Source organism: Eubalaena glacialis, chromosome 12, assembly GCF_028564815.1.
Source record: "Eubalaena glacialis isolate mEubGla1 chromosome 12, mEubGla1.1.hap2.+ XY, whole genome shotgun sequence".
Lineage (NCBI taxonomy): Eukaryota > Metazoa > Chordata > Mammalia > Artiodactyla > Balaenidae > Eubalaena > Eubalaena glacialis.
The window spans coordinates 36,693,467-36,721,138 of NC_083727.1; the positions used below are offsets into that span (position 1 = coordinate 36,693,467).

At 35.2% G+C, this 27,672-nt stretch overlaps 1 protein-coding gene across 3 annotated transcripts in view; it reads right to left on the minus strand.

The window, feature by feature from the left end:
- The window catches only part of TRMT11 (tRNA methyltransferase 11 homolog), a 68,672-nt gene that overhangs the window by 20,159 nt on the left and 20,841 nt on the right, over window positions 1–27,672 (minus strand). For 2 of the 3 annotated variants that reach the window (XM_061207257.1, XM_061207256.1), the window contains exons 7-12: window positions 26,811–26,967; window positions 19,596–19,676; window positions 16,188–16,352; window positions 14,778–14,850; window positions 14,502–14,633; window positions 6,630–6,750 (exon numbers count right to left, since the gene is read on the minus strand). In XM_061207257.1, the coding sequence (XP_061063240.1) occupies window positions 6,630–6,750; window positions 14,502–14,633; window positions 14,778–14,850; window positions 16,188–16,352; window positions 19,596–19,676; window positions 26,811–26,967 (729 nt within the window). The remainder of the gene's footprint in view (window positions 1–6,629; window positions 6,751–14,501; window positions 14,634–14,777; window positions 14,851–16,187; window positions 16,353–19,595; window positions 19,677–26,810; window positions 26,968–27,672) is intronic. The other variant, XM_061207258.1, reaches the window with a different exon arrangement.

A 27,672-nucleotide genomic window follows, 5' to 3' on the forward strand; every position in this document is an offset into this window, starting at 1 on the left:
TGTAAAAATCTAAAATTAATAGTCTTCCACTGCCAAAATCAACAACACTGAACAAGGTCGAGAATAATTTGTTAGATGTGCATGAGAACTGTTTGACAATTTTATGTCATCACTTTCATTATAAAGGACTGGGATCTTGCTGCAATTATATACACTCCTCTCCATACAAACAGAAGGTAGAAATGAAGTAATTAATTAAAAGCCAAACACGACTAATTTAACATGACAAAGTAATTTCAGTTATAATAAACTCCATACAAGTTAAAACTCACTGATTAAATTTGATCTTATAAAGTGAAGGCCATTTCAAAAAATTACTTGAGCAACAGGCTTTCCTTGTTTTATAAATTAATTTGAAAGGACAAAAGTAAAATGATAAAAAGCAACCAAACAAAAATTAACACTGCCTTTATAGGTTTAAAAATATCTAAGGTGAGTGCCCTTATTTATCATTTTTAGATAGGAAAAAGCATTCTCAGAAGCATTCTTAGATCATTCTCTATTTCTTCTTCTGTGTATCAAATTTGCTTAGGGAAATATTATAAATCTACCAAAAAAAAAATATACTAGACTTTCTTAAACAAATTAAACTCAGGGAAAAGCAAATGTGAAATTGTCCACAATGGGTCTTAATTTTGTCACTAAAACAGAAATGACTGGTTTATTATGGGGCTCCATTAATTATTAAAGCCTTTTCTCTAGATTTTTTCTCCTTCCAATTCTTTGGAACAGTGCTTCAAGCCCTCATAATCATCATATGGTGCAAGTACTTTTTATGGAGGCCACAAAATACAGATTGCTGATGTCATTCACTGTACTTTCTAATATCAAGACTTAAAACTGCAAAATTTATAGGTAATATTTGTTTTTTAAATGTATTAAAATAAACATTAAATAAACAACCTAACTTGATACCTCAATAAACTAGAAAAAGAAGAACAAACAAAGCTCACAGTAGAAGGAAGGAAATAAAGATCAGAGAAGAAATAAGTGAAATAGAGACTAAAAACATAATAGAAAAGATGAATGAAACTAAGAGCTGGTTCTTTGAAAAGATAAATAAAGCTGACAAGCCTTTAGCTAGACTCACTTGAAAAAAAAAAAAAAAGACTCAAATAAGTAAAATCAGAACTGAAAGAAGAAACTTTAAACTGATACCACAGAAATACAAAGGATCATAAGAGACCACTATCAACACTTATATGCCAACAAATTACACAACCTAGAAGAAATTCCTAGAAACACACAACCTTCTAAGATTGGGTCATGAAGAAATAGAAAATCTGAATAGACCAATTGCTAATAGAAATTGAATCAGTAATCAAAAACTTCCCAACAAACAAAAGCAGAGGACCAGATGTCTTCATTTGTGGATTCTACAAAACATTCAAAGAAGAATTAATACCATCTTTTTCAAACTCTTCCAAAATATACAGGAAGAGGGAACACTTCCAAACTCATTCTACGAGGCCAGCATTACCCACAACCAGACAAGGATACCACAAGAAAAGAAATTACAGACTAATATCCTTGATGGATATACATATACAACTCCTCAACAAAATATTAGCAAACCAAACTCAACGATACATTAAAAGGATCATACACCATGATCAAGTGGAATTTATTCCAGGGATGCCAGAAGAGTTCAATACAAGTCAATAAAACGTGATACACCACATTAACAAAAGGAAGAATAAAATTATATGATCATCTCAACAGATGCAGAGAAAGCATTTGACAAAATTCAACATCCATTTATGATAAAAATTTGTATGGAACTGCAAAAAAGCCCAAATAGCTGAAGCAATCTTGAGAAAGAAGAACAAAGCTGGAGGTATTATGCTCCTTGATTTCAAACTATATTACAAAGCTATATCAATTACAGCAGTATGGTTTTAGCATAAAAACAGACACATAGATCAATGGAAGAGAACAGAGAACCCAGAAGTAAATCCACACTTTTATGTTCAATTAATTAATTTATGACAAAAGAGCCAAGAACATACAACGGGGAAAGGACAGTCTCTTCAATAAAGAGTGCTGGGAAGACTGGACAGCCACATGCAAAAGAATGAAACTCTATCCTCTTACATCATACACAGAAATTAACTAAAATGGATTAGAGACTTGAAGAAAACACAGGTGGTTTCTTGACATCGATCTTGGTGATGATCTTTTGGATATGACTTTAAAAATAAGGCAACAAAAGCAAAAATAAACAAGTGAGACTACATCAAACTAAAAGGTTTCTGCACAGCAAAGAAAATCATCAACAAAATGAAAAGGCAACCTACCGAATGGGAGAAAACATTTGCAAATCATGTATCTGATAAGGGTTAATATCCAAAATATACAAAGAACTCATACAACTCAAAGGCAAAAAATTAAAATAAAAAAAAAGGCAGAGGATCTGAATAGACATTTTTCCAAAGACAACATACAGATGGTCAACAGGCACTTGAAAAGATGCTCAACATCACTAATCATGGAAATGCAAATCAAAACCACAATGAGATATCATCTCACACCTATTAAAATGGCTGTTATCCAAAGGAAATAACAAATGTTTGTGAGGACAAAAAGGAAAGGGAACCTGTGTGCATTTTTGGAAGGAAGGTAAATTGGTGCAGCCACGATGGAAAACAATATGAAGACCCCTCGAATTAAAAACAGAACTAACATATGACCCAGCAATTCCACTTCTGGGCATTTACCTTATGAAAATGAAAACCCTAATCTGAAAAGATACATACACCCCCACATAGAGTGCAGCATTATTTACAACAGCCGAGATATGGGAGCAAGTTGTATGTTCATCAATGGATGAATGGATAAAGCAGACGTGATATGTATAATAGAATACTCCTCAGCCTTAAAAAATGAATGAAATCTTTCCATTTGCAACAACATGGATGGACCCTGAGGGCGTTAAGCAAAGTGAAATAAGACAGAAAAAGACAAACACCATATGATCTCACTTATATGTAGATTCTAAAAAACAAAAAAATGAAGCTTATTAAGACAGAGAACAGATTGACAGTTGTCAGGGGGTTAGAGGTGGGAGACAGTGGAGGGGGTCAAAAAGTACAAACTTCCACCTATAAAATAAATAAGCCATGAGGATGTAATGTACAGCATGGTAACTAGTTAATAATAGTGCATTGCGTATCTGAAAGTTGCTAAGAGAGTAGATCTTGAAAGTCCTCATCATGAGAAAAAAAAATTTGTAACTATGTATGGTGATGGATGTTAACTAGACTTACTGTGGTGATCATTTCATAATGCATACAAACATTGAACCATGATGTACAGATGAGAAATATGTCAATTATACCTCATTAAGAATGCTAATGTCACTCACTTTACTTTCTCATTTCAAGACTAAAACTACAAAATCTATAGGTAATATTTGTTTTTTATATGTATTACTCATGTGGCTGGCACATAAATGTTAGTTATTATTCTTATTATTACTAACTCAAATAAGTACATTAAGTGCTGTGATTTCTAAGAGCTGTAATGTTACTATCTGAATTATCAAATGTCTTACTACTTCCCTCAAAATATAAAAGACATGAGAAGTGACTGGGAGAGTATGAAAAAAGCATACTCTAACATACAACAGAAGGCTTTTATTCAATGTGACAGATACTGATAATCAGTGTTATGGACTGAATTGTGTGCCTCAAAATTCGTATGTTGAAGTCCTAACCCCCAATATTTCTGTACTTGGACATAGGGCCTTAAAGGAGGTGAATGAAGTTAAATGAGGCCATCACTGTGGGGTGGCAATCCAACAGCACCGATGTCCTTATAAGAGGAAGAAACATCAGCAGTGTGTATGTACAGAGGACACAAAGAGAAGGCGGCTGTCTACAAGCTAGGAAGAGAGGTCTCATCAGAAACCAAACCTGCTGGCTTTGGACTTCCAGCCTCCAGAACTGTGAGAAAATCAAGTTTTTTTATTTAAGCCACTCTGTCTGCAGTATTCTGTTATGGCAGGCTGAGCAGACTACCGTTAATTTAAAAAGTCAGTAAAAGCAGGAAAAAATTAAAATGCTTTGTTAATATGTTACACATATTATTTCAACTTAAAAAATTGTATATTCAGGGACTTCCCTGGTGGTCCAGTGGTTAAGACTACACTTCCACTGCAGGGGGCATGGGTTCAATCCCTGGTCGGGGAAATAAGATTCCACACGCTGCGTTATCAATCTTTTGATACAGAATTAAGACCTGCAAAGATGTCCAGTTTTGGCTTCTGTAAAATGAAGCAAGAACTTAGACTCTTACAAAGCAACCTCAGTACAGAAACCTGGATTGCAGTAACTTTTTTCCAACCTGTTATAGTTATCTCAACCATTTCCAATACAAGACTCTAAATTTTTTAGCAATTCACTTTGTCCTATCTTTCTAAAGCATTCATATTTGTTTCTACAGAAATGACAACTTTATTCTTCCATTCATATTTCACTGGTCTAACTAGTATTTAATTAGATTATATAAATGCCATAGCGAATATAACTGGCATAAACAGCTCACAGGAAAAACACAAGTGACTCACAATAGACAATTCATCTGTAAGTACAGAAGTGTACAGATATAGTAGAGACCAAGTAACTCACTAGCTCAAAGTATCTGACCTATTCTAGGCATCATGCATTGTGTTTTAGAGCAGGAATAGCCAGTACTGGTTAATCAACTGAGTTTGAAATGAGGTTAGTTAAGAGGGCTTCTATGGTACAGTCCTCCCGTGGCATCCACAGGAGATTGGTTCCAGGACCCACTGTGGATACCAAAATTGGCAGATGCTCAAGTCTGAGAGTCGGGTCTCGGCATCCACGGGTTCCGCATGCTCAGTTTCAACCAACTGTGGATCGTGTACCACATTTAGGATGCGCAGTTTGGCTGAATCTGTGGATGTGGAACCCTCGGATAGGGAGGGCTTACTGCATATCCAAAAAAATGGTGGCCATTTAAAATGATCACTTTGGAAGGTTGTCACTGTGTCGAACAATTTGAAAACTCCTCTTTTGGAATTTCTGAAAACTGCTTATGTTTTAAACGTTTAATGGTAAACTGTCATCCTTGAAACGAGATTTGACTTCCAAAAAACATTAAGTGACCTGTCTGGTAAAAAATGTGAGCAGCAAAGTCCAGGAATATAATTTGAAGAAAAGCAAGGTGTACTATAAAGTAAAATAACTGTTTAATATATTTCTTCTTTAAATGTAAATCTAAAAGTTTTAAGAACATGCTGAATAATTATGACATAAGTATACTGAGTACAAGATGCCACCCCAAGAATATCTGCTATTTGCATATAAACTTCTAGTATTTGTTTAAAATGACTATCAGACACTCATTTTAATTACATCACACATACCTTTACATATGTATGTATGTGTGTACACAAATACATACATACACATATACGTAAGAGTGGACACCAATCAACTTTATACACAGCCACACACACACACATACGTATATGTATATATACACATAGCTTAGCCTTCAGAAATGCCCTGATACTGGAGCCCAATTATTGAGGAAATTTTGTCACATTGAAGATTCTGAACCTTACTCTGTTATAAAAATGAGTCACTAAAATTTTTGCATCAAGAAGTGACTTAATGAATGCCGTGTTTTAGGAAGATTTATTTAACATGTAAGAACTAGAGGTGTGAAAAATGGAAGGAGAAAGGTAATTTAGGAGATTATCAGCATAAACCAGGTATACGGTAATAAGGGTCTAAATTAGAGACAGACAGGAAATGGAAATTAAAAGGACAAAAACAAGAAATATGTAAAATAATATATGCAAAAGGGACTGTACAAACATTAGTTTTTATTATTGTGAAAGAACCCATAAGCTGTGAAGTAGATGAAAAAAATCAAATGCAGAGTAAGGATGAGTAAGACAAAATCCTCAGGCAGTAACACCCTGTTCTTTTCCCCTTGCCCTACAAATCCAAAACAAAGATGGGGCTTACTCAAATTTCTAGTGAATATGTAAGAGCTTTGGTTGTCAATCAAGATAAGTACAGCCCAAGGAGCATTCTGTAGATTTAATTAAGCTCCATTATGAGGTATTATTCATATCAATTCTGATCTGGATATGAAGTAACAGATGTTTTGTTCTTTCTTCTCAAGCTTAAATGAATTACGTGTGGGGGAGAGAGAGAGAGAACACGTGTCGGACCCTAACAGATGGGGGCAAATTACTTTCTCCTTTATACAAAGTGACATTTTCTCTTCAGTATAGTCTGCAATCAAGTAGGTTCTGCTTTTGCAGAGAAACGGTAACTAGTACATTGCTAATTAGACAATGGTTGTTTAATTAAGAGTGCTCTGTTTTATAACTGCGTTAGCCCAAGGATGTCAAATAAGCCTGAAAAGTAAAGGTCAACTTTTATTTCTAGTCTTCAACTTCTATATTCTATTCCTACCCTCTAAACTCCACCAAAGGCCACAAACCTGTTCAACTTTTGCCTCTTCCTGAACTCGTCAATAATTTTTTAAAAAATCAAGGACTAACATTTCCAAACTTCATTAGAGGAAAACTAGAAAAATCTACTTCTAATTCTTCCAGACTTTATCTGAAAAATACTAGGATAATTTACCTCAAATTCCTTCACCTTTTCCATCGTTATCAAGCGCCTTGATGTGTGACTGGAAAGCTTCTGCTCACAGTTGCTGATGAGTTTCAAGCAAGGGTGCCAGGGTACCATCTCTTCAGTGTATCTGAAGAAAGAACAGCTGACTGTTAGGAACACTCACATGTGCGCCCCGCGAAGGATCACCATGGGGGTTATCCAGTGTGGTATGGGACGTCCTCCCACTACATGCTGCACCATTTTATTTCACATACGCTAACTGTCCATATAATCCAGAAACAATCTGCATTTTTAAAGAGCAAAGTATTTAACATTACCACATCCAAAGAAAGTAGTTTAATTTTTTTACCTGTATAATGAGGATGAGAGAGAACACACGTATGTTTTATTGAAGAATGCCAAGCATTTAAACCACAAAAATACAAGATGACAATTCTACCCTAAAGGATCCCACAAGAGCACATAAAACAGACAGAAATACATTCCACAACAACCCCCTAACATTCATGAGGGACTGATTCAACTGGGGATTTTTATAAATTCCCAAAGTAAAGTCCACTACAGCATATACCCCTTTAAAATGAAATGTCCCTGCAAAATTTTTTATGACATCTTGAGACCTCTATTAACCTTGTTATATAAGATTATTCAGATAAACTACCACTAAACTAAACACTACAGATGACATCAATCCTCTGCCATGAAATAAAACCAAAGTTATGATAAAGAGCAGTGGTGCCTGCTGCTGTACAGCACACGTATTTTGTGAATGAAGATGACGACACCTAGAAAGCAGGACGGTCAGGGTGCAGTACTTCAGAACTTCATGTCTGATAGGTTGTTGGCACTAATCTTGGTAGAAGAAACAGGTAACAAATGTGGGGGAAACAGTTATGGAGCAGAATTCAGAAGAACAGCAGGAGAGAGGGCTCACTAGGTAGGGGCACCTTTAAGAACACTGTGATTGCCAGTTTTTATTTTTCCTTTGCAAACCTTCACATGTTTCTAGATAAATAGCCTGCAAGCATTTCTTATACGGGAAATCTTAAAGCTCTGATCCAAAATGGGAAAGGTGCTGATCAGCACTTCCTGTAAAGGACCACCATCCGACCAGCCAATTCTAATGCATTCACTGATTTCTCTAGGTCCCTGTGACCTTCAACAAGCTCTCCCTCATTACCTTGACCACATGCTCAAAACTTTCATCACCCACTTAACAAGCAACATTCATAATGCACTTCACTTCATTATCAGTGGAAGGAATTCTCTTGAAGTCATTCTCTGCCTCCCTCCTTAGGGCTTTCCAACAAATAATGGCCATTTCAGATTTCATCTCACCTAATAATTCTCTAATGCTCACTATACAGACAGAAATGTTGTGCTCCTATAACATTAAGTTGATGTCAAATTTGGAGTCTTCACACAAAGCATTTATGATATGAAAGAATACACTCTACACCATAGTTGACAGACTTAAGTAATGGTAACAAAGAGAAGATATAGTTTTGACCTTAGGCTTGCAAACATCAGGGTTTATAAATGTCTGAAATTGTCAAATTTAGTAATGTACCCTTTTTTAAAGAAGAAAAATCTTATTTCTTGGCAAAGGAAAAGGTATTTTTATTAAATTTTATTTATATACCTTTTATTGACAAGGTATTTTTACTAAAATGTTTCTTAAATGTATACAAACATAAATTCCTCATGCTTATATAATTTATATAACTATAAAACCCAAAACAAATTTATAAATTAAATCAAAGTACAAAACCAATACAATTTTAATTAATATTTATGACATGAATAATGCTAAACTGGTGAAACTAAGTCATTGGTATTTGGCTTAACAGCAGAAAAACATTTACATGTTCTAGATTATTTTTTGACTTGATCTCTGAGTTTAAGCATGAAGGGACATCATTTAGGTCATCATTATCATTAACAAACTTGTTTTTAACCACTACTCTATTATATGAATGAGCCAATCAATTTAACAGTGTACTCCCAAAATATCACACTAAAAAATAAAAAACAGCAGTTAAAAATTATTTACTATATATTTACTAACATATTTCATACTAATGGACTGTTTGCAATCTGTTAAGTAGAAGCTATAAATCTGTACTATGCCTAGACTATTATGATAGTATGGTATCTTATCTTTTTATTTATTTATTTATTTATTTATGGCTGTGTTGGATCTTCGTTTCTGTGCGAGGGCTTTCTCTAGTTGCGGCAAGTGGGGGCCACTCTTCATCGCGGTGCGCGAGCCTCTCACTATCGCGGCCTCTCTTGTTGCAGAGCACAGGCTCCAGACGCGCAGGCTCAGTAATTGTGGCTCACGGGCCTAGTTGCTCCGTGGCATGTGGGATCTTCCCAGACCAGGGCTCGAACCCGTGTCCCCTGCATTGGCAGGCAGATTCTCAACCACTGCGCCACCAGGGAAGTCCCGGTATCTTATCTTAATTCCCTGTTTTTAGTACTATTCCCCTATAATCTAAGCATCTATTTAAAATCTAAATCAGCCAGAATAGGTAAAGCCACAGAGATAGATAAGTGGTTGCTACGGACAAGAGCAGTACTGACTGCTTATGCATACAGGGTTTCTTTTGGGGATGATAAAAATGTTCTAGAGGGCTTCCCTGATGGCGCAGTGGTTACGAATCCACCTGCCAATGCAGGGGACACGGGTTCAAGCCCTAGTCCGGGAAGATCCCACATGCCGCAGAGCAACTAAGCCCGTGCGCCACAATTACTGAGCCTGTGCTCTAGAGCCCACGAGCCACAACTACTGAGCCCGCGCACCACAACTACTGAAGCCCGCACGCCTAGAGCCCATGCTCCGCAACAAAGAAGCCCGCGCACCGCAACAAAGAGTAGCCCCCACTCGCTACAACTAGAGAAAGCCCACGTGCAGCAACGAAAACCCGACGCAGCCAAAAATAAATAAATAAATAAAATTAATTTATTAAAAAAAAATGTTCTAGAATTAGACAGTGGTGATGGTTGCATAACTTTGAGGTTATACTAAAAACCATGGAGTTGTACACTTTAAAAGGGTGACTTTCATGGTATACAAATTATATTTCAACCTTTTTTAAAAAAGCAAAAAAAAAAAAAAAGCATATAGGTCCCTAGCTTTTCCATCAATCAATTTTGACAGTCATTTATTTTCCTGTGAATCTTCATGACTCAAGCTAACTATTTCCAAATGTCATTAGAGTTTCACTTCCCATTTGAGAAACAGATTTTGTGCTGATTGGAGCACTTACTGAAAACAATTTAAAGAATCACTTTTCTCTGTTTCCTGTATGAAAGATGAAAAACAACATGTTCTGTTTTGTGTGGCTCTGAGCCACCACAAAATTCATTTTATCACAATTAAAATTTATCCCCAAATCTTACTTTGGAGTACTTTATTAGACTTCTTCACTTTGTCATCATTTTTATCACAAGCACTAGCAGTTGGATTTCTCGTAAAGGACATCCTTCACAAAGAAACACAGTTTCTAATCACTTCAAGACCATTATCTGTGTATAAATGACAATTAGAAAACGACACATAGGGATATGTGGAACCTGGGCAAAAAGCTACACTCACTCAACAGCTTAGCAACTCCTATAATATCAAATACACTAGTTGAATGTATGCCCTGCCCAAATGAATGTTACACAGATCTTCAGGGTCATTTGCAAATAGTTGAAATTGTGAATAATAAACTCACAAATACCAAAAGTCAAGAATAATTTTATGTGGTAAGTCTCTATGAGTAATAAGAGTAAACTACTAGGAGAGCACATATGAAGGATTGATGAATTCTGCTTAGAAGGTTTCAGAAAGTGTCACAGAGGTGGTAACAATTAAGCCAGGCCTTGAAAGATGACTAGAATTTTAGGGCTGAGGAAAGAAGAAACAGTATATCAAGCAATGGGTACAGAATAAATAAAGGTTGAAGGACATAACATATACAGAGTGTCTTGATGCTGGCCCAAAATACAACATACTAGAGTGGGGAGAATCTGCACTAGAGGAAGCAGAAGTTTGTTGAATAGCAGTTTCTTCACCACAATTTAAATTACCAAATAGTGAGAAAATCCTTTTTCAATCATCCGTTCTGACAATTCTTCACAAGTAACTAAGCTGTTAGGTAGTATTTTGTTTTTATCGTCTTACCTTTCAAAATGTCTTGGGTTTTAAAAAAAAATAAAAATGTTCTGGGTTTAATGAATAATACCTTAACTTGATTATAATGTGCAAGTCTTATTTTTAAACTTCAATCATGTAACAGGATTTGGCTGAGTAAATTAATTCAATAGTAGGACTAAAAGCCTACATTCACTATACCAAAAATACAAAAGTTTTCAAATTAAGCTGTGCTAAGGTACAATTTTAAAATGAATTCTTTATTCCTAGTCTAATAGAAAGCTATATTTGCAATACAACATAACCAAACTAATTCTAAATTGTTTAATTCAGAAGCAAGAACATTATTTCAAACTTTTGCAGATGACTTTAGTTTTAAGTTCATCTAATACTGTGTTATTTTAAAAAGAGTAAATACTTTGGATTATGTTTACTGCAAAAGTGAAAATAGTTCATTCCCTAATATAAACTCAAGACAAACTAAGTTCATTAATAAGATCACTTTGAGTTAAGGGGAGGAGAAGGCACAAAAGAAGTCTAGTTATGAACATCAGAAGACCTGACAAATAAGTCAGGGAAGTAAATGCCATAGTAGTCTTTCCATGTGTGTCCTAGCCTGGATGAAATTTGTCCTTTGATAAAACATCTAAGGTAAAAAAAAAAAAAAAGTGACAAAAACATGCTTCCCTTTTTTACTTCTAAAAAATCCCTTTGGTTATATGGACTTGGAAATTTCCCCTTGTTGAAAATTATTAAAAGAGAAGTCACTGAAGAAATATCCAGTGGCCATTTTTTAAGGTCTTCAGAAATACTAAAATAGTTGAAAGTGCCTCCAGTTTGACTTTTTATAAAAAAGAAAGAAATAAAAGAATTACACAAGATATTCATAACCACATTTAATTTCAATTATAATTAAATAATAAACTACAAAATAGTGGAAAGTCAGAAATGCCAGAATATAAGAAACACACAAAAACTAATGAGGATATTTCAAAAGGACAGAGGAGCCACCTCAGAGGGACTCCTGCTGATCATAAATCTGGGACAATTTGAACAACAAACTAATGATAGTAATAAATTATAACCCAATGAATAATATAGGAATCTATGACTCCATACCAATATAAATTAATAAATTAATGGGAGGGAAGGGAAAACTAATCCTTATAGTAGAATGCCAACTTAAAATGCAGAAGGAATGATGGAATAGAAAAGTCATCATTATGGTGGTTGTCAACAATAGAGTTGTCAATGTGAGTAGTCACCTGATGAAGAACAAGATATTGGGGTAATCTTGTGATACCTCCCCCTGGGAAATAGTAATCGAGAAGAACATGATAACTCACAGCAGAGAAACCTGACAGAGAACAACAGGACCAGATGATCAAGTTTAAGACATCCAGTAGAGGTTGACTCTGTGTGCCCCACAATGCAGTGCACTAAGAGCACAGTATCATTTTTGTGGTATTTCTACCAAGAGCATTGCCTGAGTCTGGTCAAGGAAGAAACATCAGATGGACCGGGTTAGGGGTCAACCTTCACAATATAAGCCCTGTACTCTATAAAACTGTTAAGGACACAAAAGATAAGGAAAGATTGAGGAAATATTCTAGACTGGAGGAGAATGACATGATGGGTCAATGCAGTACATTTTCCTAGATAGAATGCAATCAGTAATATCTGACTGGGGTCCATGATCTGGACAGCAGCACTATCAATGCTGATTTCCAGACTTCAGGGGTTGATGGTGATTTGACAACAATGCTCTTGCTTCTGAGAAATGCAATGAAATATGCAGGGGTGATGGGGCATCATATCTGCAACCTCTCAAATAGTTCCAAAAAAGATTAATGATAATGGGCATGTGATTAATGTAATGGGTGAGGAAAGGGGGGTAGAGGAGGTGTATGTTAATAGTTGGAAAATTTGGATGGGGGAGAGATGGGAGTTTTTTGCATTTGAAACTTGTCTGTAAATTTGAAATATATTTCAAATAAATTTTTAAAAATTCCAGCTCTGAAAACTTGAATTAAAACAAAAAGACAAGTTAGTTTGCTGCTGGAGTTCAGCTTGTCTAAGGCAGAAACCACTCTAGAATAAAAATAAACAAATATGCTCTTCTCTGAAAATATTAATAAAACACCATCTATCACTTCACATACCAGACACCTGAGATCTTGGCAAGATGTTGAATTATGTGAACAGCACTAGGAATAACGAAAACAATAAACTAGCTAGCTTTTAACTTTAGACAAGTCATTTCACTCCTTGGAATTAATTTCTCTTATTTCCAAAATTAAGAAATAATTAATTTCTTAACAGAACATAAGCCCTGTGTTAAGGGGTATGGGTATGAATGTGTACAGTCTTATTAGCTGATAAACAAGATGCAAAACTAAAGTTAGGTCATGGTTTCCCTGATGGTGCAGTGGTTAAGAATCCGCCTGTCGATGCAGGGGACATGGGTTCGAGCCCTGGTCCGGGAAGATCCCACATGCCGTGGAGTAACTAAGCCTCTGCGCCACAACTACTGAGCCTGTGCTCTAGAGCCCGTGAGCCACAACTACTGAAGCCTGTGTGCCTAGAGCCCGCGCTCTGCAACAAAAGAAGCCACCCCAATGACAAGCCCGCGCACCGCAACGAAGAGTAGCCCCCGCTCGCTGCAACTAGAGAAAAGCCCGCGCGCAGCAACGAAGACCCAACGCAGCCAAAAAATAAATAAATAAATTTATTTTAAAATAATAATAATAAAAAAATAAAGTTAGGTCATGGTAGCTCCCAATGAAACATTTATAAAAGAAACAACAAAAAAGCATAGCTTCCAACTGCTGAGGGACCATCCACCATTATGAAAAGACAAACAAGATAACACTGGTCTAAAATGCTTTTTGTACAATTATGTATAGTAAATATAGAAATTAAAATAATTTCTAAAAAAAGATATCTATAGCATATTGAACAAATAGCCAAATTTTCAGCTTGACACTGCCTTTCAAATCTAAAGATCCTGTTTTGTCAACACATCTTGTCTTTCATTGTTGGTGTACACAGCTCTGTTTATAATTAATAATTACTGAATAATAAAACCCAAACCAATAATGTTGAACATAATCAGGGCTTTAAATATATGCATAGCTCTTAGTTTGTTTGGTGTTAGCTTTTAAAAAAGATTTTACTGCACTTACGGTGATCATAAGAGCCAATAAATATTCAAGCTAACTAGCAGTTGATAGATGAATCACTCAGCTAAGTTGTTAAAATTTATCTAAGTTTATGGCCTGGCAAAAGAGCTATTGAACACCCAGGCCCCGAGCTAAGTATGATATACAACAGGGGCAAACTTTTGCTCTTACAGGCCAGATAGTAAATATTTTAGCCTTTGTGGACCACATGTGTTTCTGACACATATTCTTCTTTGTTGTTTTTTTCTTTTCTAACAACCCTTTAAATAGGTAAAAACCAGTCTTAGCTCAAGTGCCTTACAAAAACAGGCTGAAAACCATATCAGGCTCACAGGCTGTAGTTTGCCAACCCCTGATGTAAAATAAAAAGTTCAAAGCAATTCAATCAATAAGAACAAGGGGCCTGTTTTATGCAGCGTGTTGGTAAATGAAGGCCATCATACACATTAAACACAAAGATATTTACTCTGAATATGATTAGAGACAGGGGAAAAAAGTATGCTAGATATACAAATACCATAAGAAAAAGTAAAATTATTTAATATTACATACTCTGGTGTGTACACTGGTAACCAATAGACTAGTCTTCCACCTAATACGAGGGTCTCAGCTGCAAAGTTTAACAGGTCAAAAAACATATCACTCAGATGATAACTCAAGGAAACAGGAACGTGGCTTTCTGGACTAGACAAAGAAAACGAAATTTCAAAATCAGTGAAAAACTTAAAAACCAGTGAAAAACTTTAAGACTATTAAACTAAGCTAATTAAAAAAAAGCACTATGCTTCTTCCCAAAGTAGTAACATACCATATTTAACTTTTACTTACCATTTTTCTATCCCCTTTGGTATTTCCTTCTGTGAACCTGTTCTTCTTGTAGACTCTCTAATACCATATGGAGCTAGACAGAAAACAGAGGTACCACGGATAGTCAAAAGTCACCTCATCACCACTGCGAAGCAGATGGACATCATGTGCCTCCAGATGTGACACCCTGAGAAGGACACATCACCTATGCAATATTCCAGCTGAGAATGCATAACAAGAGGGACATTCTATTTAAAACACTGGGAGGGCAGGCAAGCAGATGACTGTATTCTTCAAAATGTCAATGTCATAAAAGACAGAGAAAGGTTGTGAAAATGTTACAAATTAAAGGAGGGTTAAAAGATATGACTACTAAAGGCAATACCTGACACTAGGCTGGATACTGCACTTCAGGGAAAAACGTGCTATAAAGGATATTACTGGGTCAATTGACAAAACTGGATGAGAAACTACAGATTAAAGAATTAGCGATTCACTGAAATTGGTAACTGTACTTTGGCTATCTAAGAGACTATCCCTATTCTTAGGAAATACACACTGAAGTATGGGGAGGGTGAAGGGCCATGATGTATACAACCTACTCTCAACTGATCAGGAAAAAAATTACGTATTTTTATAAATACACATAGAGAGTGAGAGCAAATAATAAAGTAGATTATTAATAAAAAGTCAATCAATTTTCAAAAGTATATTCATACTTGCTAATTTTTCTTTTGTTAAGATTTGAAAATATCTAAGTTACCAAAGAACTGAAAAGGTCTGAGATGGAAGGGTTGAGATACTATATGCCACTATATACAGATTTACTGCCAAATACTATAGAAAAGGCAGATTTATTCTTAGATAGGATGCCTGAAAAGCCCAAGAACTCACATGGCATGAGAAAACAAGTTCTCATGCACATTCTTGAAGCTCAGTGGGTTCACAAACACAGTGGGTCACACCCAAATTTCTTGTAACTCTATAAAGGAGATGCCAGTTACAACGGGCACAACAAAAAAAAACATAAAAGCTTACACATAGAGAAATGGGAGATATCTGAAACTTTCTTCTTCAAATCTGATACCATAATTGCAAATGACATTTTGGCTCCAGTTGCTATACTAATAACCAATTACGGTCAAATATAAAACAAATATAAAAACAAATTTACGTCTTAAAAAATAAGCCGAAGAGAAAAAGGGATGACAAGTTAATACATATAGTTTAAAAAATCAAAACCACTTAGCTAAATTGGTGTCCTGCCCTACATTCATAATTTTTTCCTTCTAACTATGTGAAGAAGTCAGGGGTGAGGGGAACACTAATACAAGTTGGCTTTTTTTGTTGTACTGATAAATTTTGTACTTTAAATGTAAATGACTTTAGGAACCTAATCCTACTCCTATTTTTGTATAAAAATAAACTTACGATCAGTGATGACTGCATCAAAATATGTGCCCTTCCTCCAAGAAGGTTTAGATGCATCTGAAACCAGGACATCAAGGTAATACTTCTCTAAACCATATTGACGAAGATTTGCCCTAATGTTTTCATCTGGTCCTCTCCATTTCTGGTTTTTCCTACTAGCCTTTCCTGAAGGGAAAGAAAAAGGAAGACAGAACTAACAAACAACATTCTTATCTCGTCATTTAGCTAAAAGTAACGTTTAACTTATCTAAACCTATATTTAATCAAATAAAACTTGCTTTCATTTAAAATCTTAATTTTATTTATACAAAGAACAATTATTTTTATTTTAACTTATTGTAAAAAATATTTTGAAAAGTCAACTGTACTGATGTCTAACTATCCTTTCACATAAAACTGCCTTAAAACACTCATTCAATAATTAATGCATTCAAAGCATACTAATAAAGATACAGAGTTAAACAGAACATGGTCCCTTTCCTCTAGCAGTGTAGAAATACTGATGAATTAGATAAATGGAACAGAAATGAAGAGAGCTAACTTGGGAAATGCAGGAGCTGTGACCATGGACAGAGGAGGTAAAACGAGAACACACGAGATGAAAAGTTAAAGTGGGGGACTCAAGGAAGAAGTTCAAAAGTTTTAGTTTAGGAGACATGAGTGGATGATGATACCATCAATTAAGATCTGAGAAACCAAGAGGAAAAGAAAACCTAGGAAAAAAGATGAGATTCATTTGAGATACATCAATCTTGATATATACCTTGAGGTACCTACAGAAGCTTCAGAAAGAGATATTCAGCAGGTAGTTAGAGGCCAGAATATATATACTTGAGAGATATCAGTATATAAACTTAAGTTAAATCTATAAGAATGAATGATATTTCTGATTAACCTAGGTGGTAATTACATAAGTGTTTGTTCGATAATTACTCTTGTTATTTTAATAAACTCTTCTGTATTATGATCTACTTCACAATAAAAACAAAACTTAAAAATCAAAAGAAGAAGAATGACATGACTCTGCACAATATGATAAAAGGGGTCAACGAGAGATGCCTGGAGAAAAGCAACATATAAACAGACACTGAAGAAAACTGCAGGGCCTTCAGGAGACTGAGGTGGAAACAAAGAAATCAAAGTACCACCCAATGAAGCCACTGTCTAGGAAACCAAGGGATGCATTATGAAGGTCAACACTGCCAAATACTGTAGATCTGTGGCCTTAGTAAGATTTTTCAGTAGGCATGCAAGCTGAAAAATAACAGGCAGAAGGCAGTTAGAGATGAAGAAGAGGAATAGCAAATAAACTAGTCTTTTTAAGAAGCACTTTGGGGGACTTCCCTGGTGGCACAGCGGTTAAGAATCCGCCTGCCAATGCAAGGGACACGGTTTGAGCCCTGGTCCAGGAAGATCTCACATGCTGTGGAGAAACTAAGCCCATGTGCCACAACTACTGAGCCTGCACTCTAGATCCCGTGAGCCGCAACTACTGAAGCCCTCGCACCTAGAGCCCGTGCTCCGCAACAAGAGAAGCCACTGCAGTGAAAAGACCACGCACCGCAACAGGGAGTAGCCCCCGCTCGCCACAGCTAGAGAGAAAGCCCACATGCAGCAACGAAGACCCAACACAGCTAAAAATAAATAAATAAATAAATTTATTTTAAAAAAACGAAAGAAGCACTTTGGGGACTTCGCTGGTGGTGCAGTGATTAAGAATCCAGCTGCCAATGCAGGGGACATGGGTTCGAGCCCTGGTCTGGGAAGATCCCACATGCCAGGGAGCAACGAAGCCCGTGCACCACAACTACTAAGCCTGCGCCCTAGAGCCTGCGAGCCACAACTACTGAGCCCACGTGCCACAACTAGTGAAGCCCGCGCGCCTAGAGCCCGTGCTCCGCCACAGAGAAGCCACTGCAATGAGAAGCCCGTGCCCCATAACGAAGAGTAGCCCCCGCTCGCCACATCTAGAGAAAGCCTGCACGCAGCAACGAAGACCCAACACAGCCATAAATAAATAAATAAATAAATAAATAAATTTAAAAAACTCAATCTCTTAAAAAAAAGAAAAAGAAACACTTTGGTAAAAGGAAGAGGAAAACAAAGTAGTAGCTAGGAGGGTCCCTATAGGATTGATAGAAAACGTTTTGTATTTTTAAAATAGAAGAAACTTGGAAGTATTTGAGAGTATAGTAAGAGATTAGAAGCATAGGAAACAGAGGGCATATCTAACAGCATCTTGGATAAGCTCTGAGGAAACTCTACCTCAGTCAGAATTCTACCCAAGTAGACTGAAAGGTTATCACATAACTTTTAAACATAACTCTAATAAATAAAAATTCAAATGAATTATATAGGACAATATCCTTAAAGCAAACATACTGCTTCTACCAAAAGCAAACAGGAATAATTCTTCTTAGCACTTTGTCTACTCTAACATACTGCAGACAAAGACTATCTTTTTCTGGTTAGCCCATTTAGGCAAACTTTATAAAATGTTACTCATTCTCCTTATAGTACTAAATTCCTTATAGCAAGGTAGGAAAAAAGACAGTTCATCAAATACAATATATCAAATTACTTAAGCAAAAGAAAATAAAGTCTAATAAATTCTCACCTATATAATAATTTACACTGGGTGAGTAAAAGGAAAAGCATGTTTTATAGGCTGATTCTAGTTACAACAATGAAATACCAGCATAAATACAATTTCAAAATCAAAGAAACTTTACATTTTTAATACTATTCAGCTATGAAGAAATATTTTCAGTTTGATTCAATTTCATCCAATCACACTTCATTAGCAAAGCTTCTAGATTTTAAAGTATTTTCCAAAACTGCCTCAAAAGCAAGCAGATGCTTATCTCAAATTACTCTCAGTCTAATGCAGAATCTTTACTATTACTGTCACCTTGACTGGTCACAGTGATGTTTTGGTCAGTTATGAAATTAAAAACATGTATGGTACTCAAGGACTAGAAATTAATTACAGTATACACATATGACTGCTGAATAAAAGAACGGTGATAATTTTTAAGTAGAAACTCTATGTTTTACTAACATGAATATGCTAATTAAAAATGACTAGTCCCTCTCCCACTTCCTTCCCAACCCGAAAGTTTTACAACCTTATTGATTGCCTATTTTTTTAAAATCTAAGACCAAAAATAGCTCTGAGAGGAGGGATTTTTCCTACTCATCTTTGTGTTTCCCTGGGGGGTCATTTTGCTCACACTGGATCACTTCATAAAAAGCAGATACCCAATGAAGTAAGAATAACTAAAACTACATCACAACTCTTTAACATTAAAAATAGACGTACAATGCCATATATAACTATTTAAGTATCTTAAAGGCACATTTGGTACAAGAGCAAAGACTGTAACACTGTCTAGAACCACTACTCACCCAAGCCATGAACGGTGTTGTAGTCTATGTCTGTCCCATATACATATGCACCAAAATGAGCAGATGCTATCAGAAGGCCACCTGAAAAAAATCACACAATTGTGATCTGTTAACCAGAAAGTCCCAGACTCTTATTTCTTCCCCTATTTAATCTGATGCAAATTCTTACAAACCAGCTGTAGGCAGAGTACCCTAGAATGACATTGGTTCTGGCCATATTTAGTAGGTTTCAGAACTGAAAAAACAAACCCCTAAGCTGTGCTCATCACACTGGTCACAAAGCAGGGAATTAATATATGCCCTGGCATTATTACTTTAAACAGCACTACTTTGGGAAAATTATCCTTTTTTTGGTCAAAATAATGTGTATTTAGACATTTTCATCTTATTTTGAGAAGTCTATACAAAAGCATCTTGCTCCTTTCTTACAATGAACATACAAGGCTGCTACACAAAGAGCTGGCAATAAATAAGTCTGACAATTGGGCTTAATTCTCACTGAAGTCAGAGTTTCAAATAACTTAAAGAGGGCATAATTAATATATAAGAGATTAATTCTTACAAAAATTAAAATATGAGGACAACAAATAGTTACTCCTATTATCAGTGAGGTAATTATCTGATTTTAAACTGTAGATACAAATTTCTGAATAACTGTTATCAGACATACACAAAAATAGGTAATACAACGAATTTTATGTTTACTTAATGCTGTGAACAAAGAAAGAACAAATGTCCTAACACAATTTGACTAGACTAAGTAATTTGGTAGGTGTGACCAGTTCACATATGAAGGAACATCCTTATAAAGATTAAAAATTAATGAAATCCTTTAAACTAAAAGGTATAATATTTTTAAAATGTTTAAGAATAAAAATTCACAAAGTTAAATATCTTAATAATTGTTCTTTTCAACGAACTTCACTTTTTTAATTATCCAAATTAAAAATGTTCTTAGTACTTGGGTAAGTCCTAATAGCTATACTGCAGAATGATCTGTCAGCCAAACTGAAATCAGAAATATACAGAAAAATATTCTTAGCCTATGCACAAACTTGGATATGGGGAAATAACTAGGGCTCTTTCCATTATATCCTTTTGAAATGTAATCTCTAAAATTAAGATGGGTAGTGCCTCCAGAGGGTCACGGTCTATAAATTTAATGTGTTCCTTCCATAGCCATTTAAAACATAGTTTGGTAACACATACTTAAAAATACTTTGCTCAATGAAAAATATTATAACTGACTACTACCTAATGGAGCCATGAATAAGAGAAATGGAAGACTAAAAGTACAGCAGAAACCAAAACCTAGGTTCCCTCATACTAACTACAAAAAGCATTTGTTTGAGGAGGTAAGGTTAAGTAAGACCTCATAGTTCTTAGCCTATAAATGGAACAGTCCATATTTAGGAAAGGTACTATATTTAGTAATGACTTGAAATACAAAAATCACTTCACCCAAATTACGAGGAATTACTACAATTCTGCCAATTAAGGCAGATACTCACCTAGAAGAACTAGTTGTCAAGGGGAACAGAAAAGCTTTCCTGTGTTCCTTAAACAGAACCTTATCCATTTGGTTAGAGTGAGTTTTGAGAAGACCCAATTTAGAGTACACTGCTGAAAGGAGATGAATAATCTGTTAGACTACATCTGTTAGTTAACTTTGTGCCCTTTAAAATCTTTTCAAGTTTCAAATAAAATCACTATAAATTAGCTTCTCTGAACTGGTCACTGGGTAATCACTGTTAATCATCTAGTTGTTTTTTTCAATTAAATTGAAGCATTTTCACGTTTAGTTATACCTCAGTTGGAGTTTCCTTGGAAGCTTTTTGGTGGAAGAAGTGGTGATAAAAAAGGAGGGGGTGAAGTGTTGAGGGGGCAGATAACATGACTCACCCGATTTCTTATTAGCTATCAAGTGTAAAAATACCACATATGTGATCTAGACTAGCAAATCAGTATTTTAATATCTTATTACCTAAATAGTAACCAGTTTAAGGTTAGGGTAATATCTTACAGGTAAAAGGACACAATAACTGAACTTTTATGACATAGAAACAAATTTATGAGTTTCATCTGTAGAGATTTAAGTGGAAAGCCTTATAAAAATGTGAAAACGAGAACTGGGCTTTGGTTTTGCCGAAAGAAAAGGAAGAAAAATTGTAATACTATGTCACCTATGTAATCCTTAAAAAAAACCAAAAAAAAACCAAACAAAAACAACTCATAAATTAAACTAGCAGCTTAAGCAAAAGGATATTGCCAGAAAACAGAAATTCTACCAAACTATGCGACTCAGGAAAAGGGGTCTACAAAGAGTTGTGGATAAAATGGGAAGCAGAGATTTTCACAAAGACCTACAGAGATCCATTATCTCTCTCCTAACTTTCTCTTTTCCTCCTCATAGTCTCCTCCCAGAGGTAGGACAGTGGGTTTCTCAACACCTTGCTCCCATGTCTATCATCTGCAATGACAAAATTTCAAAGTTTTACTCCTTTCCTTAAACCTATGAGCCATTTGAAGGTAGAACAGGCAAGGAGTACACAATAGTCTCCTGGGTATATTCTCAACTACTAAAGGAGTGGACTCATTTGACAGAGGGGAAAGGGAAAAGCAATCAGAGCTAGGGCTGCAGAGCTACGTCACTGCACCTACAGACATCGGCACACACCTGTGCCAATTATTTTCACTATGGACAAAGAATTAGAAGTTTACAATTTTAACCTTCAATTACCTTGCCTGCTGCCATAATTTGCCAATAGTTGCAAATTATGAATATCTTGGAAATCAGCCAAAGAAGGAACTAGAAAATGAATTCATGGCCAAATTGTTCATCATCACCATTCAATATTAGCTATAGCTTACATCTTTCACCAAAAAGGTATCTAAGTGCTTAACAAAATAATTTAAAAATGATAAACAGTATGGTTAATTGACTGTCTTCCATCCATCATACAATTTCCTAAGAATTTCATATACATATATTACCTCATTTAACCTCACAATATATTACTTATTACCATTTCACAAATGATGGAATTGAGGCCCAGACAAGTAAAGCGTCTTGCTCAAAGTCACATAGTAAGTGACAGAGTAAGGATTTAAAACTTACTCTCTTTGTTCTTATGGTACACTGTACTATACAACCTCCTTTAGGGTCAGCAGCAATTGAAGTAAATATTCATTAGCCTACTAATTAGATACACAAAAGTAAAATTTGTTATTAAACAAATTAAATTAAGTAAGGCTGCACACTCAGTTAATAAGAGTTGTATACAATTCACGAGTCTTGTATCACATCACAGGCAGGCCTGTGCCATTACAGGTATTCAACTTATGCATGCTGATCATTCCTTTAGCAATGTTCATATTAGAACAGCAGTACTTCCTAATTACTGACAGCTGACCCATGATATATATCTTCCCCCTTGAGAAAATGGAGATGTACAACTTAAAATAAATCTTACTATAATGAGAATCAATGTATTTGCTAAAATGGAAATGAAAGTGTGTTTCTGTAGCTCATAATGTCATTCTAGATAAGAGAACAGACTGTCTAAAAGAAAAAGGAAAGGTATTTAGGCAGGAAAAGATTATATCTCTCCTTTCAACTTCCCAGAAGCTTTCTAACCTACTCTATAACCTTGAGAATATCACAAGCCATAAGTAGTCTGTGGGTAAAGCCTTCAGGAAACTAATAAACATCAATTTTGTACCTTTAGAATGGAAAAGGGGTATCATACATTTGAATTAAAACAAAAATACTAAAAAAGGAAAAAGGAAAAAAATATCATCCAATACTTTATGAAAAACTACGACCATGGAGGAGGGCACAGGGCTACTTATTTCTCCAATCCTTCAGAAGGTACTACCCATCGAAGAGACAAAAGGTCCAGGAAAGAGGACAAACTGCTTAAGAACTGTGCCTATTCTCAATTATTAGCCATTACCAGTTATAAAACAAAAGTACCAAAAACTAGCTAAAGTCTTAAAGCTATGCTTAAACAACAAACACAAATTAAGAAATGTATTTTAGCAGCATCTTTGCAAAGATCTTCCTCTTGCAATTTTCCATTAACTGTCCTACATATTGCAATTAATTTTCCATTAATTGCCCTATAGAGTATAAACGGTCAAATGACCAAGATACGCTACCCACCCTAAGGAGCAGCCTTAAAGCAAATTAGGGGCAGGTCTGCTCACCCCTTACCACACTAAAAGTAGTCAACACCTTGATTGCTATGGAAGTTAGCATTTCATAATATGCCCAGCCTCGTCTACATCAAGGGAAGGAAATTTTACCCATACTAGTAACTATTTTTAAACTTTATGGTCTGGTCTATGAGTATGTGTGCATACTAAACACGTACATGTATGTATCTCAAAGAATCACTTCACAGCAAAAGGTTTTAGAAGTCCAAGAACAAGATTAAGAATTAATAGAGGGTTACCATTTGGAAAAAGATAAATTAAATCCATTCCTCACGGCATACAAGAAAATAAACTCCAAATGCATTCGAGATCTAAAAGGAAAATAATCAAAACTACTAAAGTACCAGAAGAAAACAGAGCTGAATTCCTCCATAACTTGGATGTAGGGGGAAAGTTTTTGCTTGGCAAAAAAACAATTACATGCAAAGTCAGAACATAAAGGGCAAACTGGGAGAAAATATTTTACATATTTATATACATAAAACAGGAAAAAAGGGGGAGAGTGACTAAAATATAAAGTATTTTTTTAAATGGGGGGGAATCAAAAAGTCTACAGAAAAATAGGCAAAAGACTTGAAGATAATTCCAAAAAGGTTATAAAACTAGACCTTAAAATAGAAAAAGTGATTAGATTTCACTCGTAAGAGAAATACAAATGAACACTTCACTGAGATAACATTTTCACCCAACAGACTGGCAAATTTCAAAAGCCTGACAATATACTCTGCTGGTGAGGCTGTGAGGGAACAGGGGCTCGTATATTGCTGGCGAGAAGGCAAAATGGTATAATGGAGAGTAATTTGGCCACATTTAACAAAACTACATACGCTTACATTCTTCAACCCAGCAATCCTAATTCTAGGAATTTACCCTGGAGCTATACTTCCAACACTATGAAAGTATATATGTACAGATTATTCACTGCAAGCATTATTTGTAACTGTGAAATATGGGAAAATACCTATATCCAAGTTTAGGTGATTGTTTGAATAAATTACAGTACATAAACCCATGGAGTACAACTATAAAAAAGAACGAAGATAATCTCTATGAACTAAAGGAAGTGATTTCTAAGAAATACTGTTAAGTGAAAAAAAAAAAAAGAAATCTGTAGGGTTAGACCAGAATTTGTAGTATATGTGAAAACTTACAATTTCTAAAATATGTATATGTTTGGTTGACCCAAAGTAAGGAACATTCTGGATAAAAAATAAAGAGAGGAGGGATAGTATTCTTCAAAATTGTAAGTTTTATAAAAGAAAAAGTAAGATTTTGGATATACTCCACATCAAGGGATCAAAGAAATGTTAACAATAAAATACAATACCTGGAAAGGAAAAAAGATGGTATAAAGGGACGTCAGTGGGTCAATTACCAAAAATGGAATACAAACACTGAAGTACTGTATTAATAGTATATTTACTAACACTGGAAACTATACTGTGGTTATGTAAGAAAATATCCTTATTCTTAAGAAACATATTCAAGTCTTTGAGAGGTAAAGGGATGTAATGGATGCAACTTACTTTCAAATGATACAGAAAAAAAATACCTTGTATATAAACATAATGAGAAAATAAATGATAAAGCAAATGATGCCAAATTTTAACAACAGTCTACTCTGGGTCAAGGATATGTGTGTGTTCTTTCTTCTGTTTTTAATCTTGTAACTTTTCTATAAGTTTGGCATTATTTCCTGTAAAGTTCAAAAAGTTGGGGAGGCACTTAGGATAATGAGGATAGGAAAGAAAGGAATAGGTATAATAGTATGTTGGGGGTGGGATATATGAAGACATTGGTGGAATAGCAGGAGAGAGACTCACTAAGATTAATTCAACAACACAGGAAATAATCCCACCAGTTAGAATCTCTTGACCTTGATTCTATGTGCTCCTAATGACATGGGATTGTATTCCTCAAGTTAGCTGATGGTACCATAGCTGGCTGGCAGATCCTAAGGCTGAGAGAGGCAGCATTATGATAGTAAAGAGCACGAGCTCTGGAGTTAGACTGCTTCAGTTTGAATCTCATGAGATTTCTACACTGTGTAACCTTGACCAAGTCCCCTCTGTCTGTGCCATAATCTCAGGAAGATTTTTTTAAGTATCTCAATTTCAGTAGTTGTAAGAATTAAATTAGATAGTAACATTAGAGTACATAGCTAGTACCTGACATGTTTACTATTCAACAAATAGTAGCTACTGCATCATCACTGCTTACAAAGTTTCTGATGAGTTTCTGATGGGGAAAGACCACTACAGGGAGAAACTCCAACCATGCATAATTTGTTCCTAAACGATCTGAATCATAATGAATTTAGCCAGATGAACCTAAATGTGAGTACTCCCTAAGTATAGGCAAGATGGAAAAAAATGGGTTGAAGCAGGAAAATGTCTTCAGAGTCAGATGAAATAAACTTGGACTTTTAGGACTTCCACACAAAGTTAATTATGAGGACATCCAATCAAGTGCATACAGAACCCAGGTCATAGCCTCAGCAGCCAAGCTCTAGTCCATTGATACTTAGTCACTTTTCTTATTTTCAAACTTCACATATGAACCTCCACAAACCAAAGGCACATTATTTTCTTTCCATGTAAGTATATAATTATCAATTTTAAAAGATGAACACTTTTTAAAATTTTGTCACTCAAGTCTTTCTTCCCCCCAAGAGTTTTCCTTTTTTTTTTTTTTTAATTGAAGTATAGTAAGAGTTTTCCTACTTAAATAAACTATATAGCTTTACAACATTTCTACAATGTATGGTATACTCCCCTTAGTGGTTTACTTGGGGAAAAAAAACCCACAAAATTCTTTCAGCATCCTCTTTGGAAGTGGCAAAAGTGTTAAATATTGGCTACCATACAAATATGTGGTTGTCTCTTATCTAATGATAAATAAAAGATTATTTTATCTTTTAGCAAAAATATTACTATGACCTTAACTAATATAAACAAGCAATATCTCTATACTAGTTTAACAATTAAATAAAAATACCTGTTCCAACAAATGGATCAAATACGATATCATTTTCTTTCACTTTTCCGTGGTTGGCCATGATGAATGATAAACCAGCATCCATGCTTGTATTTCCAATAAAGTGTCTCTTTTTGACACTGTATGACTCAATAAGCTCTCTCTGCCCATCTGCAATCTAGATTAGAGATAATTTTCAATTCGTGTAAATGTACAGAACAGATTTAAGATAATTATTCACAATAAACCCACAGTATCTTGATAATGAGAACTTCTTTCCATTTACCACTGCTTCACATAAATATGTGATTAAGGCAGTTATGGACAAATACTTTTATTTCTTAGTGTGTTCCCATTTACTTTTGCTTTTCAAAGCAAATTTGAACTGAATTTGAATGCAATTATTCCAGGGCTTGGTGGTGAGCTCTAGCCACCTCTTTTTTTCTCCTAAATAACAATATTCTGTAACATAAGCCACAGCTTCCTGCCTCAGAGAAGTGGGCAGAACTGCTCTGCAGTAATTTCATTTCTCTTCAGAATGGAAACCTAGATCAGAGAGCTCCACAAATGAGAATCCTGCTATCACAGCACTCTGCCTTTTCTCTGCTTTATTAAAAAAGCAGTTCACACTTTCCAGTGAGTCTTAAGGCTTCCAGGTACATCACCTCCTACCTGGGCCCCATATCTAACAATCCTCTTGCATTTCATCAGAATCTCTGGAAAAACAAACAAAACACACAACCACATATTTTCCACTGATTTTAATTCATACAGTAGTTCTGACTCTTCAGCTCCTTTAAAGTTTTACATATAAAGAGTCAAATACAAAGGCCTACCACTTAGCATTTTTTCTTTTTTTTCAATTTTTATTGAAGTATAGTTG